Raw genomic sequence first — 17,579 nt, 5'->3', positions numbered from 1 at the left:
GTGTGTGCATGTGGGACACACAGATAATGAACGTATGCATATTGTGTAGGTGTAGGCGTCTGTCTCTGCAGTTGTGTTATTGCTGTAACAAGCTTGCTTCCAAACAACCTCAGTTTAAGATTATAACAGCTCTGCTGTGGTTCTATATAAGAGATGATGCAAACTACACAAATCCAGTATTATGTATCAACAAGACAAAATCACAAATCCTTCTTTTGTCTGTTGCTCTTCGTACCATTAAAAAAAAAAAGCATGGTTCAAAAAGTACAATACTGCCCACAGCAGCATTCACCATGTGTGCAGTGTAGCTCATAGCCCACTGTAACTTTATAACTGATCAGTTTAAGCTGATCTGTCACTTGATTTGCACCATTATACCCCTTTGTGCATGGAAAGCCTTGCACCTGTCATCAGTTTCCAGTTTATCACATTTTGTCTGGAGCAGCTCTTGCACTTGCACGTCTGTCAAGCGTCCACTCCTTTGAATGGGAGATCAAAAGAAGATAAATTCCAGAGGAGGCTGGGGGAGTGGTGGGGGGAGAGCTCTGAAATAGAGGAGTGGGTGCTGTGTAAACATTGCAGTGACAGTTCACAATAGGTTATTTTAGCCCAGCTTTAGGCCTCTCGAAGGCATGCCAGCTCCAGTGGCCTTTTTAAAATACAAACATGACAGCAGCATTCCTAAGAGTGGAGCAGACCTCGCAACGCAGGACCTCGGCCCGCTCGCCTCCGAGTCTCATTATATTTCAGACCAACCAACAACCGCGTTCCACTCATCTCCTATCTGTGGCTTTTAAAACTCACATTTTGAAGTTATTAAGCCAACTTATCCAGGCATGTGCTGTCAGGCGGCAATGTGATTTCAGTTAATTTGCCTATGTCAAGATGATCATTGACTATGTTTTGCATGGTGCGTGATCACATAATTATTGCCCTCACTTAATTTGGAAAAGAATAATTTGATGAAACTCTTGCCGTGAATAGCAGGAGGCTGCGTTAACTGTTTAAACTGTCATGTGACTCCTCCAGTAACTTTTTTTACTGTTCGTAAATGATTTATACAAAGATACAAATACATGTGTGGACACAGTGGTCTTCAAGCTCAGGTGGTGATTACATAATCATAATGATAGATTGAGTAACATAGTTAAATTATTGCTTCATTTTATTTTTTTAAATATCACACCCATAAACATTGAAATATGACTCGTGACATCCGATTATGACAGCGTGTACTTGTAGTGACTGGTCATTGAGCAAGTGTGCAGTCTGTCTTTTTTTTCTCTTTTTACATGAAGCGAGGGAAGACTTCCCAGAAATGTATCTCTTCATCCATTACTGTCTGAACTTCCTATCATATCCTGTTGACTCAACTCTCTTTGTTCCAACACCCTCGGTTGTAAACCCAGACACACACCGCACACACACACATTTCACTGCATGTGTCATCAGCTACAGGGGAAAGAAAACAGCGATCTTTGTTTACTCTTCAATATGCCCGTAATACCACGCCTCGGGTGTCACAAATGATTTTGTTACAGCCTTTCTTTTTTTCTCTGGACTTTCCTTCTGAATTATCAGTGTCTCAAAGCAAGAATCTGTTTTAGTCACTGACTTTTAAGTTTATGCGCTGTCAAAGAGATTATCAGAACTGCCAGTTCAAAGTAATCACACCACCTAAGAGAAGTTATATTATTGCTATGAATACTGTTTTACATATGTGATCTGATAATAAAATTTTATTTTTGTTCATCCATTTATTTTTTCTTTTGCAGAGTGGCTGGAAATTAAGGTGACTTCTTTTTAATCAACAAACGTGTGAAGTGAATAATCTTTAATAAACTAATAAACACAAGACCCCTGTGAGTGTGAATAATAGTAATGTTTTTCAGACAATCTCAAAAGTTAGCATCGGTTCCACTGCCGCTTCCCGTTCAACTGAAGTCAAGTTTTTATGTTTTGACCAGATTGTAAGTTGCTGTGAAGGAAGAAAAACAAAAAAACAACCTGTTGCCAAAAATGTCAGATAGGTAAAGTAAATATTGTCATCGTATGTGGGAGTGAATCTTGCTCACATAGTTCTTAGTTTCAATTTATACACTTTCTTTATGAGTGCACTTGCATGCAGGGGGGTTCCCCTTCACAAATTTTCACGCTGAAGACAATTAGGCATGCAGAATGATGAATGTCGCTCTGGCGTCATTTATCTTTTACACAAGAGCTCTGAGAGAGAGAAGGAGAGTTTATGCACGTTAAAAGTTAAGCATGGTTAAATGCCAGGAGTGTGGCCTCTTTGTAGCTTGTGGTCATATTTATGCCTCATGATGTCATCCGACAGCCGTGTGTTTGGGAGGGTCAGTACATACACCCACACACACAGACCGTCATACAGCTGTTCGCTGCAACCCCCCTGACTATCTCTTCCCTCTCTGTCTTAAAGTATTGTCTGACTTTACTGGCACTAAGACCAATTCTCAAAGATTTTCTATCTCTTCATCTGTCCACAAAGCTTTTCTATGTGCCCTCCCTCTGCAGATATCTTACTTTCACACAGTCTTTCGCAGGTTTCACTCTCTTGTTCACACGTCGCTCTTAACTTTTTTTCCTCCTTCTTTTTTGTTTTTTCCTCTCTCTATCTCTCTCTATCTTTCTCTATCTCTCTCACTCACTATCTTCTTGTTAAATATCCCACCATTTACTTTTACAAATTTATTTCGAACTTCTTAAATAATTGACTGGGGAACTTGAAGATTGTCTGTGGTGTGAGATGAGCTTGGATGTGCCCCGCGACTGTTTGTTTAATTGTGGGAGCAACTGTCTGAGGAACATGGAAAGAATGAGGCCAGTTATTTACCCAGATGGTTTACTGGTGGAGGTGTGAGGCTGGCCAGCTCACTGTGGGAACACAACGCTTGCTTTTCTTGGTATCGCTGACCGTTTTCAAGACCACTGTGTTTTTTCCCCCAGCGCTCTCCAGCTTTGTTTGCTCTGGATGGCATGTTTGATTATTTATCGTAAGGGAAAAGGGAGTAGCTGGAGTAATAAACATGTGACTGCACTGTATTTTGTTTTCCACTGAGAAGGCCGTGTCCTTTAACAGATATTTGAAGCAGCCATAAAGCCTTTTATTTGCTTTCTGGAGAGGAGTTTGGCTGAGCTAAAGGAGGATCAAAAGTCCTGATTACTGTCTTTGACAATATGTGTTTGCTGTTAGTGCATCTTATCAACAGATAAATATTTCTTCTGGGTGACTGCAGTAGATTTTTTTTTTGTCTTCTTGCTGTCTGAGAATTTGTTTTGACATCTGATCATTGTTCCCTGTCTGTTTGTGGAGAAACTGTTTATACCAGCAATAGCTTTATGACTCTGAATGGCAGAGTATGAAAAGACTGTCTGTGATGTTTGTTTGTTATCTATCAGAAGGCCAGGGGAATATTGTTGTAAGGGGATACATGTGCTCTGATAATAGGCATCAAAGTGCTCTCAAGGGACTTTTAGCATTCTAGCATTTCAAAAATCTTCTTTCATATTTCTCTATCAGGCTCTCCAGGTGGCTCGGCAGATCCTCCTCCAGCAGCAGCAGCAACAGCAGCAGCAACAACAGCAGCAGTCCCAGTCACAGCAACTGCAGTCTCAACAAAACACTGGCCGCAAATCCCCCAAAGCCAACGACAAGCAGCAAAGCCTCCAGGTACTGCAAATATGTTGTCATTCTCAGAAACTCTTCTTATTTATTAGCTCACGATCATTGGATGGCTCAGGTATATGACTTTGTGGTTGCTCAAATAAGAAAAAAAAAGAAGTGAACTTTTGCAGCTTCCACAAGAACACGACGTGCAAGAAAAGCCCAGCTCTTGACTAAGTTCACAAACAGGAAATTATAATTGGCAGTGCAAAATGTGCAGTTATGTTTGCTCGCGCATTATGTGTGATTTAGCAGCACACACATATGCACACACAACCAACCATGTGTCATCTAAATCTCAGCGTAAAAACACTATCACGATGAAGATACGGGCGCTGTTGTGAAATATACAGAGTGTGGGTAAAGGATCGATGTGGCCATGAGCTCATTCACCAGTGCCACGATGGTTCAAGTGCAGTTGCACATGTTGTTATATGTGGTTGATCCAGAATTGAAGACCCTAACGCCCCCCACCCCCACCAGCAGCTTTACTGTGCAGCCTCGGTTAGATCAGGAGAGAGGGAGGAGAAAAGAGAGAAGTGAGCGAGCTCAGAGAAGTGAGTCTGGTCAGGCAGAGGAAGCTCCATGCTCTCCCTGTTTGCCTTTTATCACACATACACACACTTTTTTTTTTTTTTTAAAGGAGGCAGGTCCCTACACCAGCAGCAGGAGGTGCTATGGAGGAGCCCATAAGAGGGGCGGGTTATCCAGGTGGAGGGCTGGATAGAAGTGAGGGGTGGGAGAGGCTGAGGAGGCTTTAGGACAGTTATCTGGACTGCCTTTGTGATGCAGAGAAAAAAAAAACATATGGGAAAACAATGTTTATTCAGATCTTTTTCAGTTTCCATAAGAACAGCGCTGCTGATGCAATATTCACATTAATTTCAGATCAGCTGGCTCAAAGATGTATATCTTTGTTTGAACCAGGAGCGGTTGTTTGTGTCAGTGTGAAATTGCAAACGACTTGGGGGCATATTTGGTAATTAATACGGCGGCCCTGTTCTCTATGTGTGTATATATATAATATTTAATACCCTTACTATCCCATTGGGGGCCCTTTTTAATGAGCTATTGTAGCAGCTAGGTCTAATGTCAGGTTGTGAAAAAGCCTCTTTGTTGTGCAGATGTCTTCGGAATAGCTCCAGAGGATGAAATATGACTGTGATGACCTTTCAGTTGTGTGCATATTTGTCAGGATTCAAATAAGTTGAAAGGATCAAACTAAACAGTTTCCCCAGCCTGGCAGGGAACTGTGCTGCAGAGGTCAACAGAGGGGACCACAACGGCAGATTCCAGCGTACAGCCAGTTGTTGGTACATAGTGAAGTACTAGACCATCTCCTGCAGACAAAGAGAAAATTAAAATTCTAATTTATTAATGTATACAGAGAGCTTGGCCAAGCTGTCACTCAGCTATTGAAAAGAGAGTCGGGCCCTTTCCCCCACATCCCTTCCCCTCCCCTCCCCTGCCCTGTTCTTGTGAAGAGAGCACAGGCTTGCTGTAGTATCTGACTGACACCATAAATTGCCTGTTCTCTAATGTCGTATGTTACATTTTGCCCGGTTGAAACCGCCATTATGAAAGATCCACAGGTCCAGGCAAGTGTTTGTTTATCTCTGAATTATATATTCTGCTAATTAAACACACTCCAGCCACATACACACACAGATTAAAGCCAAGTGTTCATACATAAACATCAGTGCGCTGCTCTGTGTGTGGATGTATTACATTTGTTTTTGTTTTTTTTTTCTTCTGCACTCATGGTTTTCTGCTGGTGAGGTTTCTCTTGTTGTCTCTCTGTGTGTATGTGTGTGTCTCTCTCTCTCTCACAAACACACTTTGTGAAACACCAGAGGGTAACGGTCTGAGTCTCATCTCACTTCCTCTTTTAAGAACAAACCCGAGCTTGGAGGAGCCCTCTGCACATACAGAACATTCACTATCTCCATCACACAGCCTGGATAATGATTCTCTGTTGAGCTGGACTGGGTCATCAAAAGACATGATCCAACAATTATGAGGCTGTGTAGTAAGCTGACACCCCATAAAAGCACCTGATCTGCGGACGAGGCTCCATTCATCTCAGCGGTCTTCCCATTAGGCACAAGGAGATGTGCAGAGAGACTTTTACTCATTTGGAGATGTGACTCACTTTCCAATTCATTCTTATTCAAATCAAAAATAATGAAGCACAGTATATACAGAACATCTGAAAAAAATGACCTGCATAGAGTAGTAAAGGGAAAAAAATATGAGTCAAACAAGCCTCAGAATCCTTGATCAGCATTAAATGGCTCTTTGGTTTTATATCTCCAACAGTGGTGTGCCCCCCCCCCCACCACCACCACCACCACCACACACACATGCACCCCCACCCATCTCACCCCTGCACCGCCCACCGCTGCCTCTGGATGAAGATGCCTCCTCTGTATACTCAGCAGCCTAGAGGTGCTTTAATCAGACTACATATACAAACAGCAGCTGCGCCGGCTGGAAAGCAGCTAAACATACTTGACTGGTCAAAAAGCCAGTAAATTACATTGACAGAATGACACGTGTAATTAAAAGAATCCATGCCACTTTTACCTTTTGCGCTTCACACCTACAGTGGCACGACGACAAGAGCCGGCAACTCCCACCTCGCTAATTACCATTATCAGTGAAATGGTAGGGTTTGACTCATTAGTTCCATGTGCATTTAATTAGAGGCAGGCTGAAATTGGATTTAACTTATTACTTTTTCATGGATCACTTTCTTGTCATCACTTCAAATTGGATTGAAGCCCCAGGTAACTAATTATGCCAGCTGCAGGATCAGGAGTGGAGAAATAGGTAATTAGGAACAACACTGTCGGACCCTCGCTGATAGTCCACCAGCACCAAGGTGGGGGTAGGGGGAAATTGAAGCTCATTTGTGGTGTTGCTCACAAGCCTGGCTGGTTAACTACACCTCATTGCGAGGGATCTTAGGTAGGCATCCACCTCCTACAGGGGATTATGTGGCATTCAGCTGAGCCGAAGATGTTGTGTCAACATGGTGTCCTCCCTGTCAGCGTAATGCTGAGATTGCGCTCGTAACCTGTCTACAATTATACCTGAGATTGGACTTCATTATTCATGCCACTGGTACAGTGTGAGACATGGCCAGTGGCCAGCCGAACTTACCCGTGTGAACCCTGCATGAATGACATTTTTGTGTACAGCACTGATTGTAATGAGAATGGATGAATGGCTGTTGCAGAAGAGGCAGGTGAATAATGTAGGGAGGTAAAGATACTGTAGGCTTAACCGACGCAGCTGCAGTCAGAGCATACACAGTCTGCAGAGCTGAGGGAAGGAGATGATAAAATTCCCTTCACACTTTTGAGAGCATCATAAAGTGAAGAGTGTCTTTGTAAGGAGTTTGAAGCCACTGTAAAAGAACATCTCTATCCTCTGGGTTTCTTTGTTTTTTGTATTTATTATAATTATGTGTTGGCCTTTTGTTTTATAATGAGAAATACTATTCACCATAATCTGATAAATGTTGCATTGAACATTTTCATGATGTCAAAGGTGCCATACTTGTTATTCTTCACACATAGAAACCACCGATAATGTTTCAAAACATAGCAGTAGACATTTTCTTATCTATAGTATTAGTAGCTGAAGCCACAATTCTCACCTCTTTCTTCTACTTTGCTTTTTTCTTTCTCTTTCTTTCTGTCTGTGTTTTCACACCATAGTGTACAGCCTCACAGAGGGCATCTCCAGGTCAAAAGATAATGTCTTTTCAGTTTACAGGATGAAAGCCTTTTAAGTTGTAGAGCGCCCCTCCGACGCCCCTCCTCCCCACATTTGCTCTTCACATCCTTCATTTGTGGTCTGTTGGGGGGAAGCGTGATGTGACACAATCCAGGGGCCAAGCCTCTGTCTGACAGGACAGGGAGAAGCCGCCGGCTCTCTTTCTCTCCCTCTCCTACTGTTTTTGCAGTAGGCCCATGGCATTGTCCTGACACATGTATACCACAGCGCTCCAATCTGTAAGTCATTAGAGCACTAGGCCGAAGCCTGTCAGCTGGAGCTCAGCCAGTGCTGCAGGGTGATCTGAGGCAGCATTTCGAGGTGTTCCCGCAGCCCAGTCGGCCAGTGGCCCAAAGTGGCATGACAGTGGTAGCCCAATGGCGAGGTGACAGTGAGCACAAGACTGGATTAATGTTCTGGGTTAGATGCTATGAGATATAGGGAGACCTGAGCGAGACAATGTGAGTTTACATTTTTTAAAAACTGAAGTAATTTTAGACCAGAAAAATACTGAAGCTGAAAGACAGGAAAGGAAAGATGGACCAAGAGGAAGAAGTGCTGAACATATAGAGGCAGAAGGAGAGGTGGCACATTCCCAAAACACTCGGAACCAAATGAAAGCATTGCCAGTTTCTAATTGATTGAGTTAACGACTGCTCTAAGCCTGCCAAGATTAACCAGTCTATTAACGTTCAAATCTCTGCAGGTTGTTTCACGCAGGGCAGGAGATAATTCACAGAGCATGTGGACATAACCACTTGCACCAAAATAAGTCTTCATAGTTTATACCTTCTGCTGTATTCAAACTGTATCGGCACTTAAAGGACTAGTTTGACATTTTGGGGAAATAGAGTCATTTGTGCCAGTAAGCGAGATGAAAAGGTCTCACCACAATTTGTAGCTACCGGCTGCAGCTGGGGAAATAGTGAGACTGGAGTCTGGTTGTCGCCATGAGGTTGCCAGATCAGAGAAGTGACTGGAGTAAAACCACAATGTTTTTACACTTTACACTCCGGATTTTTTGCTTGGATTAAACAAATTAGTTTAAACATGTCCGCTCATGAGCTTTAGAGGAGCCTTTTCCCATGTTTTCAGGATTAGAGCTAAACTACGTCAACCTGCTGCTGTTTCTAGTGTCAAATCTAGCATTTGGACATGAGAGGGCTATCGATCACATCCTATAACTCTTAAGAGTGTCGTGTTTTATCCTGAATACTCTAGGTTGAAGCTTCCTTTACCCCCAGGTGTCGATATTCAAGCAAAGTGTCCCTCAGAGTAGCTTCCGTGTCAGCCTGCGAAAGCGTCTCGAGAGGTAAATTCCCATAATTCATCAGCTGTGTGCGTGATCCTCGGAAGGGGTTCACGGCTTTGTGTTTGTAAAAAGTCTCAAGGTGATGCCGTAATGAAATCTCATTTTGACGCGCGCGTTGCTTTGAGGTGATACAATCTGTCAGGAATGATCAACACAACACAGAGGCCGGTGCTTGCGTGGAACCCCGGGATCAAGCTGTCTCTTTGGCTGCTTGTTTTCCTTGTCATATTGTAAAAATGTATTATGTGTATTGTATAGATTAGAACCAGGTTTGGGATAATCCTGTCAGAATGAAGTCATCTGTCCCGATTCCACACAGCCAAGCAGAGACTTGTGGGGTGGGAGGCAGCAGAGAGAGAGACGGGGAGGAGGCGGGGCTGTTTTCTCCCGGCCAAGACGATGACTGTCGAATTGACTCCAGTCACAGCACTGGGAGCCACTCTACCATTTTCAGGATCCTCTTTTCATTTAAGGCCTGATGTTTCTCTTCAAGCGGTGAACCCTCTCAACCTTCCACCCCACTCAGTCATCCACCCAGATACAGATACACACACACGCACTCACACACACCCACCCACACACATCTCCTTAAAGTTTGTTGTATCTTTGTGTCATCCTCTGGCGCTATATCTTGATGTCAAGTGTATGTTGTTTGGAGTGATTCACACGCCCTTTGCGGAGGGGTGGAAGGATGGATGGAAGCACAGTCAACCATAGCATTAATATACACTAACAGCCATGCAAGGTGCAGTCAAGTCGGCATCAACTCACAATGCGGTTTCTCTTTGGGTGTCGTCGCACACTTTAGGCAGCTCTTTGAATCCATTTTCACTTTTTGTTAGAGAAAAGCAAGAGAAATATCATCTCACTCAGACAGCGTAAGAGGGATCCAGACACAGAAGGGCCTTCAGCTACACAAGGACATAATTTGTTGGAGTTGTATTTTATATTTGTGTTGGACATCACACCGTAAACTGTCACAGGGCTCAGCCTAGTCACCCGTGTAGTCACACCCAGTCTTGAGAAAAAGCATGAAAACACAGTAACCTTAGTTTGTTCTGTTGCAATTGTGGTGCTTGTCTCATTAATTTGAAGAGTAGAGTGGTCATTTACATCTATTATCTCCAGGAATGTGCCTGAGGAGTTTTATTGGTCATTGTTGGAAACAGGACAAGTTAACAAATACTGTTTAATAACACCACACACAAGCTTAGCTTAACAGTTAATCACAGTCGTTAACGGTGTTATCAGTTCACCGTGCGCCCCAGTTGGAGAGTCTTCTGTAAAACGCGATGACAGGAGCCACCCACAGACAAAACTTGCTTGTTCTCTGCCCAAAAAATTGTGATCATGATACGAGATCTAATGTATTTGCAATTAGATGTCAAAACAGCTTAATTACAGTGCAGTGTAATCAAATTGATGGGTGCTTCGTCCAAATTTAGTGGTCAAGTTATTTTTACCTCCCCCACACACATTGTTACTGCTTATTTTAAATCCTGTACTGCACTGAGTTTCTGTGTATTAATATAGCTTCTGATTTAAATCAAAGATGAATCAATCATCAAACAAGACAAGGCAGAAAATTCCCCCACCTCCTGAAATCGATGTTGTTCAAACCTTTAAGTGTTCTTGTTTTGACTAAGTGAAAAACCACACTAGACGGTACACGCTGAAGCTCCGTTATACGCTGGCTATCACCTCAGGAAATACAAGAGTTCACATGTGCTGACTAAACAAAGTGTTCCTGAATGCTGAAATTAAAAGTAAATAACCAAACTCGTATATAATAGACCAGGAGGAACATGGTGACTCAGGCGTGACTTACTGTAACTCTACTCTGCTTCGGGTGATAACCTCATTCACTCCAAATATGACTTATTTCGAGTATCAGAGGGAGTATTGCTAGGTTGCAGATGTTAAAAGGTGAGATCACTGTCATGTCAAAACAAGTGAAATACAATTGAAATCTTAAAACACACACACACACACACAAGAAAAAACACATGAGCAGCAATAAATTAGACTCAGTAGTATTAAAATAATGAAACAGTTTAAGTTAGGAACAAGTAAATAACCAACTAAAAATATGTGCAGCTAACATTAAAAATTAAGTCAAGTAAAATAAAGGCTAATGGTTTTGTTATCCTTGACTTCAAAATAGAAATACAGTGAAACTACTCCACCTCTTCAAAGGGGCTTTTGTGCTGTTGTTTTGCTGCTGCAGAAATGACATACAACTATCCTGCTTGGTGTCAGTGCAAGTGAGTGGCTCCGCAAATAACAGTTTTTGCCTCAAATCAAATGTAGGCTCTTTCAGAATTGTGCAAAGTCTAAGTGTTGTAGATGTAGCCTGGAAAACACAATTGATAAGTGTTTGATTTATATCTGTCATGAAATGCTTTGTGTCTCTGTTGACTTTGATGGCTGGACATATGATGTGTATATAAAACATACAGCAACACGAGAAAGAGCCCACATTATGGTATACTGATGTGAATGTAAAAAGTACTTTTGTTGCCTTGGTGATATTATATAGAGCAGCTGTTATTTATACAGGTCCCACACCTGCCCTGCTGACTCCCTCCATCAGTAAACAATGATTTACTTCTCACACACACACAGGGACACAGACTGTGTTTGTTTTCTCATGACAATAGTCCAGGTCACCAGAGCCTCTCAAGAAAAGGAATGAGTGTAGTTGTGTATTTTCCACCACTTCCCCTCTGCTTCTCTCCGTCTCTTTCTCTGGTAGCAGTAAGACACTGGCTGGCATGCCAGTGCAGCTTATTCACTGGCTGTGTTAGTGTTTTGGGAAGGCTTTGTAATCGGAGCTGACTCGTTATCTTTAGCTAGAGCCGAGCGGCTCTGGCCAGACCAGACATTAACTCATACTTTCACTCTAACTCAAGCAGGAAATGGGAGTATTTTATAATGTCATCCACTCTGTCATGAACACAGTCGCTCAGTACTCTCTGTAAACTATCACAGGGGACGCGGGTTCAAGGCTCAAGGATATTGATGTTTCTCAGTGCACGAGAACCAAAAAGAAAAAAAATCTATATAGCGTGTGTATCGCATCGACACATATGTGTAATTATTTTACATAGCGCAGGCACAGAGGCAATGGATTAGAAAGACAGTGTGTGAGAGGAGAAGCTTGAACTGTGTGTCTGCTAAATTTATCATGAGGCCTTTGGGAGCGTTGAAATGAGAACAGTGGCCTATTACTGCTAAGAAGGTGTTTTATTGAGAATACGCCGACATACCACCCCAGGGAGAGTGCTGGGGGAGAAGAGTGTGGCCGTTGCCTAAACCACTTTGTGCATGTGTGTATTTGTGTGTGCGTGTGCATGCATTTGTAAGCACATGCCTGCATGTCACTGTCTTTTTGTGTGAGCTGTCTTGAGAGTGTCAGATAGAAAATAAAAGCGCCTTTTCTTCCACTTAATTATTCCCTATGATATGTATTGGAATTGTCATTTTTGACACTTGAGGTGTCCCAGTCAATAATTTATATAGGTCAGGCCAGCTTAGCAAAGCTCATTGTTAGTTATTAGCAGATGAGAGCAGTGGCTTGTTATGCAGGCGCTCTGTTTATTTTACCAGTGTGTTTGCGGACTGGAATGCGTCCCATGAACATTCCTTCATCCCTGGCCAAGGGTTTATAGCTGTTGATATGAGCTGTGTTTTAGAGCTCCGTTATTCAGCTCTTGTGTTTATTGTTATGATAATTAACAAAGTGAGGTGTTAATCTTGCCTCATGCCTTTCCTCTAATTCACTGTTAAGTCGCTGCAAAACTTAGTGAACCTGATTTTATTGTTATCACTAAAAGTAGGTCTGATTAGCAACTCCTTTAATTTCCTGATGATTCCTACAGTTTGTATGAAAAAGTAAAACATACACATGGAGTTGAAATTAAAACAAATATTGAGATGTAACATTGTTGGAAGATTGCATGTATGTATATATGTACTGTATATAAATATATACATTGAGAGGAGGTAGAGGCTTTTCTTTCTGCCTTCTCTCTCTCTCTCCTGGTGAGTTCAGTGAGATCTCCAGTAGGTGGCAGGATCCTGTTTTCCTCCCCTGTCTTTTTCCCTCACTGAGTGCACATGGATGTTAAAGAGTGTGATGATATCATGACAGCTAATTGCTCTCATTGGGATGGAGTTGGATGGATTGCCTGGTAGCTGGTGTAATGTTAGCTATTAATGAAAGTGCTTTTAGCTTGTCTGAGACCAAACTGGAATATAAGTGTTTAAAAACTGAGCAGAAAAAAAGTTTGCACTGTTGTGGCTGATTCTTTTTTAAATAGCCAAATACACGCAAACATAGTGTATTGCAACGAGTTGCATGTTGTGGTCTCCACATTGTATACACGTTTGTATTACTCCAGGAAATACAAGGCAAAACAAACTGTTCTCATAAATGCATTATTTTATTCAAAAATAAAATACATGTGGTATCAGCTTGGGAAATTTAAAAGGGAAGAAAAAGTCCAAATAACTACAAAGCATCTGAATTGTTTGTGCATTTGTTGTTTTCAGCATGTGAAATGAGTTGTGTCTTTGTTCTGGCACTGTAAACAGTTCCATTTAACAGAACAATAAAGGGGCTGATAGCGGGGCCAGTTTCTTTCTTTCCTCTGGATAGCTGTGTTTACTTATCTGTTGTTTAATTAAAGGGCCTCTTTTCTTTAGGCTCCCATTGTTTCAATAGCACGGCCGGAGTCCCGCCTGGGGTCAAAGGGTTAACAGCCGTCAACTGTGTCTTTTTTTTTTCTTTTTTCTTTTTTTTTAAAGGGGCCCCCACACAAAGGCACGGGTTCACCTGCAGCCCAGCCCGCGGCTCCCTATTGTGTGGCCCCATTTGAATTGATTATGTTTAGAGGGCTGGTTGTGATTGGTGGAGAAGGGCGTGGTTGATTGGATAGTTTTGTATCTTGTCAGCCAGGGAGCAACCTTGCGCGTGCAATCTGTCTGTATCCTGAGGAAGGTTGGAGACTCCACAGCACAGCAGCGCTTGTTCTCAGCCTCCCTGCCTGTGTGCCTCTAACTCTCCCTACCTCTCTCTCTCTCTCTCGCTCACTGACTCCCTCACTTGAACGCTCTCTCTCTCTCTCTCCCTCCCTCTCTCTCCCTCTCTCTCTCTCTCTCTTTCCCTTGCTGCCGTGCTCTCCGCTCTGCTTCACTCCACACCGCGTGGCCCGGCACTCTGTTTACCCTGCCAGCTAAATGGAGTTTGTCAGGTTTGTCAATATGATTGATTTCTGTGATTTTGCCAGCTTTCTTGTGTAAAAAAAAACTTGACAATTTAATTTGACCGGGGAGAAGGAGAAAAGGAGGCTTATTGTCTGTCTACCGTTGATGTTCTATCATTGTAATTGGTTAATTTTGTCATGCAGTTTGTGTGAGAGGAGCAGTTATCCAGGGCTTACTTACTTTGCCGGTGAGACACTGACAGTTTACAGGCTTGTTGTGAAAGGAGAAGTACATGAAAAGCAAGTGATTTACTGTATCAGATTGTTTTGCATCTCAAAATGAGACTGTATGGATTGGGTGCTCCTGTTTATCTGTGTAAACTCTGCTGTTGATGGTTGTCAGAAATTCAGCTCTTCACTTTTAGTCAGTGCAACAGTTTCCTTTTGCGGTGCTTGTTTGTCAGTTACAGTATTAGATTCCTGACCTTTTACGTGAAGTTTCTCACTGCCATTTCACACTGTTTGTTTAGTTTTGTTTACTTTGCTGATAGTGAGCTAACCAGTTCAGCAGGATCCAGCACTGTACTGTGTGCTGTTTGAATTATGGAAAGTTCTAGGAAAAACAGGACACAGGTTTGTCTTCTCTTTTACATTGTTGCTTTGCTCAAAATGTATTGTTTTTTTGTTATTATTATGTCATTATTTAAAACACTCCCAGGGTGAGACATTTATATTATGTAGTAAGGATTTGACTTATTTTATTTATTACTTTATTATTTGTTGTTATTGGTTGGGCTTAGCTGGTTGTGTGTTTTGGGGTGATTTGTTGCTCTGAGGTAATGAGTGCTGGTCAGACTTTGCTTGCTCTCAGGCTATGGCCTGGACTAATCCTCACTCTCCTCATGGTGTCACAGTGAATTAAGACAGAGGCTGGCACAGCTCTATATTTGACACCGTCACCACAAAACCACATTGGAGACACGCTGTCACTCCAAATGTCATCGCTCATATCTTCCTGAAAAGTTAGAGTGTGTGAATGTTTTTGCCTGTGTGTGTGTGTGTTTGTGTGTGTTAGTACTTGCAACAAAGGGACTGTAGAGTACATTCAGGAGGGAAAGTTGTGGTCATTTTCTTTCATTCTTTCTTCTGTCAACTTTGAGTCCAGATTGACAGCTTTGAGCTTTTACACAGAAATCAGCTACAGACTTTCTGTTGTTTAATGCCCCCGAGTATATCTGTATTTTTTACTCCAATAATTTTAAGTAAGACACTTGTGGGACTATAGAAAGGATTCACATGTTTGCATTCACCATGTAGCTGAAACTTTTTTTTCTTTTTTTGGGTGCAATGTTTCAGCACCTTGCATCAGGTCTGGAAATGTGGGTGCCTGACAGAAAGGAGAGATGGAGCAGAATAGTGGAGGAGACTATCAGAGGGGTGAGAAGGAGGAGAGCGAAGCCTAAACAGGCCAGTGTGCACCGTAATGCCGTGCAGCTGTGCCGAGGCTCGCAGTTTGGGAGAGCTGGAGTGCGAGCTGATTGGGTTGACAGTTTGTAATCAAAGTTGATTTATTGTTCATTAGTAGTGCATTAGCCCTTTCAGGCAGGGGCGTTATTTGTGCAGTGGCCTGTCAAGGCAAGGGGCTGCCAGCACCTGTCATTTCTAAACCATGACATAGGCAACCAGATATTAGCTGTGTACCCGGAGAGGGGGGCACAGGGGGGTAGCCGGCAGAGCCCCACGGCTCGCTGGGGTATCCTTTACAGGGACGGTCTTCGCTTTGTACTGGAGCAGGCAGGCAAGTCAGAGAGCAGGGATGGGGGAATAGTTTAGCAGTGATATAGTGAGCCACCAGCTGCTCTCTGCTGTTACTCCCCGGCTTTCCTGACTAAAACATGTTTTTACTTGAAAACGGCTTTCATTCATTTTCTTTAAGGGTCATTATTGCCTGGAACGTGTGCGTCTCTGTTTCAGATAGGAAGATTAACTCTACACTTGAGATGCCATGTGTTTCAAAGGGTTGAGATGGGAGGATAATGACAAGATTACATGGTGTGTAGAGTGTTTGGTGGCGGAGTCTTTTTCAAAACTCAACTATGCCACGACCTATATATTTAAAAACTGTAAAGGACGTGATCATGATGCTATTGACACGTTGCCCCTGGAAAAATTCAGTCAGTCACATCCTGTTTTTTGCTTAATTCTATAAACCTACCGCTGACACTGACTGTCTTTTTTTGTATAATTAAATTAATTGGCTGTGTATACTCTATATGAGTCACATAACACAACAACATTACGAGTGTCAAGAAGCAACACAATTTGTGGCCCTCTTGTCTGCCGTCATGGAAACAAGGATTAGCTTTGCGTTACTGGTGTGCAAAGAATAGAAACAATCTACACGAGAACGTGTCAGCCATTGTCTTTAGACTACAGTTTCATTTGAATGGGATTTTAGAGGCTGTGATCTTAATTAAATCTCAACTGACTCAAATAATGCATCTGAGGACGTGCGTCGTTGCGTAACTGTGTTGAGCTGGTAAACCATCTATCACAGGCACGCAGTTCACACCAACGGTGACGGTATAAGGAGAAAGGCGGAAACAGTGAACGGTGGTGTATACTATAGGATAGTAATTGTCACCCTGGATTTGCGAGCCAGGTTTCAGAGCTCAAACGCTGCTGTGTGGCTGTGAAATGTGCACTTGGAGGTGTGGCTTGAAAGGTCAGAAAGAGTGACAAGACATTGAGTCACACATCAGAAATGCAATGAAGCACTTAGGGTTTTTTTGGTTTTTTTAAGGGGGGCACTCAAATGAATTTTTACACATGTTCATAAATGTTCACTTCTAAATAACTAAAAAGAAAAAGAAGACAGCAAGTGTTATTATCACTGCTATAAATAATCATATTAATAATTGAAATCATATACATTTTCCCAAGAAATGTTTACTTTTTTATTGTAGATAAAAGATAAAATCAAAAATATTTAAAAAAAAAAAAATACAAATAATTTTCAATTTTGAAAACTCAAACATGGTGATGCAAAGGTTGCTGTGTGTGTGTGTGTGTGTGTGTGTGTGTGTGTGTGTGTGTGTGTGTGTGCGCGCGTGCATGTGTTCGTGTTCGTGTGTGTGTGCGTGTTCTCAGCAGTGATCACCTGCACTAGGGTCTACATGTACCTCCAGTGTGGGAAACAGCGTCCAGTGAGCAGCTCAGCTGTTATTGTTGGGGTGGAAGGCTGCTCACTTCTCCGTGCAGTTTGTTTGTTTAAACCCGACACTGGGACCAGCTCCGGCGAAAAAACCTGTTTGTTTGTAGGCGAGAAGTTAATTAAAATGCAATCTTAACTTTTGTTTTTACAGTTGCTGCGAATGATTTGAGCCTCATCCCCCTCACACCCCCTCTCCCCACGTCCAAAATCTATAGTGTGTCGTATATGGAGACAAAATGTGGCTGTGATTATCCTGTTTATCTGAGCTGTAAACATTTTTAAAACAGCTTGATTGTGGATGACGAGAGAGGAATTACAGAGGTTTTAACACATGTAGGGATGAGCACTTCTGTCCAGTAGTTTTGTTTTAAATATTGA

The 17,579-nt window shown here is 42.3% G+C and overlaps 1 protein-coding gene across 32 annotated transcripts in view; it reads left to right on the top strand.

Moving 5' to 3' along the window:
* Window positions 1–17,579, top strand: part of foxp1b (forkhead box P1b) — a 149,116-nt gene that overhangs the window by 90,530 nt on the left and 41,007 nt on the right. For 25 of the 32 annotated variants that reach the window (XR_015035839.1, XM_085776425.1, XM_085776419.1 and 22 more), the window contains one exon: window positions 3,542–3,691. Coding sequence is in view for 24 of the 32 variants with exons in the window: in XM_085776425.1 (XP_085632551.1) it covers window positions 3,542–3,691 (150 nt within the window). In the remaining 8 variants the exon portion in view is untranslated. Of the gene's footprint in view, window positions 1–3,541; window positions 3,692–13,596; window positions 14,036–17,579 lie in introns of those variants that run through there. The other 7 variants (XM_085776431.1, XM_085776430.1, XM_085776429.1 and 4 more) reach the window with 4 other exon arrangements.

The sequence above is a fragment of the Trachurus japonicus genome, chromosome 5 (assembly GCF_045865225.1).
Source record: "Trachurus japonicus isolate A0001 chromosome 5, Traja_1.0".
Taxonomy (NCBI): Eukaryota; Metazoa; Chordata; class Actinopteri; order Carangiformes; family Carangidae; genus Trachurus; species Trachurus japonicus.
Note: the sequence above shows the minus strand (reverse complement) of the source record. Positions and strands in the feature narration are given on the sequence as shown.